The sequence below is a fragment of the Nelumbo lutea genome, chromosome 3 (genome assembly GCF_056320005.1).
Source record: "Nelumbo lutea isolate HS-2025 chromosome 3, American lotus-T2T, whole genome shotgun sequence".
Lineage (NCBI taxonomy): Eukaryota > Viridiplantae > Streptophyta > Magnoliopsida > Proteales > Nelumbonaceae > Nelumbo > Nelumbo lutea.
The window spans coordinates 115324384-115327619 of record NC_142686.1 but is presented as its reverse complement, the minus strand read 5'-3'; the positions used below and the strand labels follow the sequence as shown (position 1 = coordinate 115327619).

Sequence of the window (3236 nt, the reverse complement as noted above, 5' to 3'; positions counted from 1 at the left end):
TCTTTTAGGGTGGTGTTGGATCGATTCAAATGCTTCTGGAACTCGGTGCAGATGGTATATATACTATTTGATATTCCTTGTCAGCCAAGTGCAATTGTGATTCCTTCAATAAATGGGGCTTCTGATACCAAACTGAAACTGAAAACTGAAAAGGTATTGCTTTAAAAGAAGCTTTGAATAATATATTACTGCGGCGTAATAACTAGACTTGGGACCAAAGAAAGTGAAAGTTATGGGGAAGAACATGGGGGCGATGATCTTAGACTATTACCGCCTGCTCCCAATCCCATCTCTTCATATCCCATCCTTCCACCTTTTTTCCTGGACGGTCATATGCGGACTCCACATTCTCTAAAAGATATGTGTCAATGCAATTGGTCGGTTCTCGGTCCATTAAAATATTTGCAGGGTGTAAATTAAATGACCTCAAAAGAGCTACTCCCACTACTTCACTGTATTTATAAATGTGGCTCCGACCTTGCTGATCGATTCTCTGTCGTCTCTCACTGTAACTTGTTCCAAGTTAGTGGTCACGTATACAAAGGAGACGAAGTGTCGAGTGTGCTCCGACTTCCAGAAGTGTCGAGTGTGTAACTTCATTTTTTATCGTCCCTTGTTCCAGTTTCTGACAATGGCAAAGCTTGTCCAAACCTGGGCTCAAATCCCAGTCGGGTTCTTTGAATTTTGAAGCTGGGCACGGTTCTGATTCTTGACCAACTGGTTGTTGTCCCTATAAATAAGAATACATCTTTGCTAATTCCATTTGTTTCCCATCTCATCTCATCTAAGTTAAACCAGAGGATCAGCCATGGAATTGGCCCGGGCACTGTTATTGGTTTTCTGCATTTCCTTGTTTTCCGTTCAAGCTAGACATCATCATAACCATACCAAGCACAAGCACGGCCATCGAGTCTCCTTCATTTCACAGCCCCCTTCACCACCACCTGAGCCTGCAGCTAGTAATTTTAGTGGTATCTTCAGTGTACTGTCATTTGGTGCTGTTGGAGATGGCGTTACAGACGATACTCCAGCTCTCAAGATGGCATGGGATGCAGCCTGTGAATCCGAATCGGCAGTCCTCCTTGTTCCTGATGGCTACTCCTTCATGATCCAGTCTGCAATTTTCACAGGCCCTTGTCAAAATGGCTTGGTGTTTCAGGTAATGTGATGAGATTGATTATCTCAAAGTTAATCTGTAATTGAACTCATATTAATTTGCTTTAGTTTACATAGAGAAATTAAAGAAGAAAATGCTGATGGGTGTTGGATGTTGGTACTTTTTCAAAACTCATGAGAAGATTGATGGTGCTCTCATGCCGCCTGATGGGCCTGAGTCTTGGCCTAAGAATTACAGTAGGCGCCAGTGGCTGGTATTCTACAGAATCAATGGAATGACAATGCAAGGGGGTGGTCTTATTGATGGGAGAGGTGAAAAGTGGTGGAATCTTCCCTGTAAACCCCACAAGGTAGAGAAGCTAAATTTCTTTCTGAACTCCACAAATTCAATTTTCAGGGGTCTAAATTTTGATGACTAACTGTTTCCATGATACAGGGAGTTAATGGAACGACGTTGCCCGGACCCTGTGATAGCCCTGTAGTAAGTTCATTATGATCGACCATTAATTATTTCCTAGTTTTTACGTTATACATTAATTAATGCACCAAAGATTTTTTTTTCTTAGACATGATCTTGTAATAATGCAGGCCATAAGGTTCTTCATGAGCTCCAACTTAACCATTCAGGGGCTTAAGATTCGGAACAGCCCCCAGTTCCACTTCAGATTTGATAACTGCAGAAACGTCCATGTAGATACAATTACCATAAAGTCACCCTCTCACAGTCCCAACACTGATGGAATTCACATAGAGAACACCAACTCTGTCCGGATATATAATTCCATCATTTCAAATGGTATATATATGCAGAGAATCTCTCAATATTTTCACAAAATACATCTTACTGTGTTGTGCACTAACTGATCCTCACTACAGGCGACGATTGTGTATCGATTGGATCTGGTTGTTATGACGTAGACATAAACAATATCACATGCGGCCCCAGCCATGGAATCAGGTATATATATATATACAGACCCTGATGAACTCTCTCTTCTGTGGATGAATTAATGTATCACCTATGTTCATTTGAAGCTCACAAACTTCATATATATATACTTTTTCCTTCTGTTCAGCATTGGGAGTCTAGGTAGCCGTAACTCGCGAGCCTGTGTTTCCAATATCACAGTTACCAATTCAGTCATAAAGCACTCAGATAATGGAGTTCGAATTAAGACATGGCAAGGAGGATCAGGGTCTGTATCTGGGGTGAGCTTCAACAATGTGCGAATGGACACTGTGAGGAATCCCATCATAATAAACCAGTTCTACTGCCTCACCAAAGGCTGCCTCAACCAAACCTCTGCGGTCTTTGTCTCGGATATCTCATATACAAACATCAAGGGGACTTATGATGTGAGGAGCCCACCAATGCATTTTGCCTGCAGTGACTCAGTCCCATGCACCAACCTAACCCTCTCGGATGTGGAACTTCTTCCTGCTCAAGGAGAGTTTGTGTTGGATCCATTTTGTTGGAATGCTTATGGCGCTTCAGAGACGCTTACCATTCCACCAGTCTCCTGCTTGCTGGATGGTATACCAAGGTCGATACTGGAGAATGACATAGAACACTGCTGAATCACTAGACTACATCATGTAAAGCAAATCTCTCTCTCTCTCTATATATATATATAATATTAACTTAATTAGGAGCTGACAAAAATTTCATAAAGTGTAAGAGATGAAAAGTATAATATAATATAGTTGGGAAAATTAAGGAGTGCTGTATTATTTATGCTCCACCATATATATACCTTGTTTCCACTGTAACTTTAGTTTAAGAGATTTTTTTTTTTTACTTTTCATCCAGACTCCACTACACTAGTTTTCTACTCCTTTTCTTTTTCTTTCTGGCGATCACTCAAACTTATCAGTTATCACTCCTAGAAAAGTTAGAGACGACATTAATGTATATAGTCTTGAGAGATACAACAGCTTTTAATTTATATCCAAGTTCAGAAAACTTGGAGCACTTTTGTATATTGAAATGGGTGTGAACAGGCGAAGTATCACAGTAGTTGGCCTATATCATATGGCTATCCATTAAGATTTGGCCAACATTAAATATTGATCAATGACAATTATTAATTATCACCTTGTTAATAGGAACCTTTCCGTTT

General features: G+C 40.3%; 1 protein-coding gene across 1 annotated transcript; it reads left to right on the top strand.

The window, feature by feature from the left end:
* Positions 1–454: 454 nt before the first annotated feature.
* On the top strand, positions 455–2921 carry LOC148867831 (polygalacturonase At1g48100-like). The gene is made up of 6 exons (XM_088979354.1): positions 455–1159; positions 1299–1466; positions 1553–1597; positions 1705–1912; positions 1993–2074; positions 2193–2921. The coding sequence occupies exons 1-6, from the start codon at positions 809–811 to the stop codon at positions 2692–2694; spliced, it is 1356 nt and encodes a 451-aa protein (XP_088835480.1). The 5' UTR covers positions 455–808; the 3' UTR covers positions 2695–2921.
* The last annotated feature ends 315 nt before the right edge of the window (positions 2922–3236 follow it).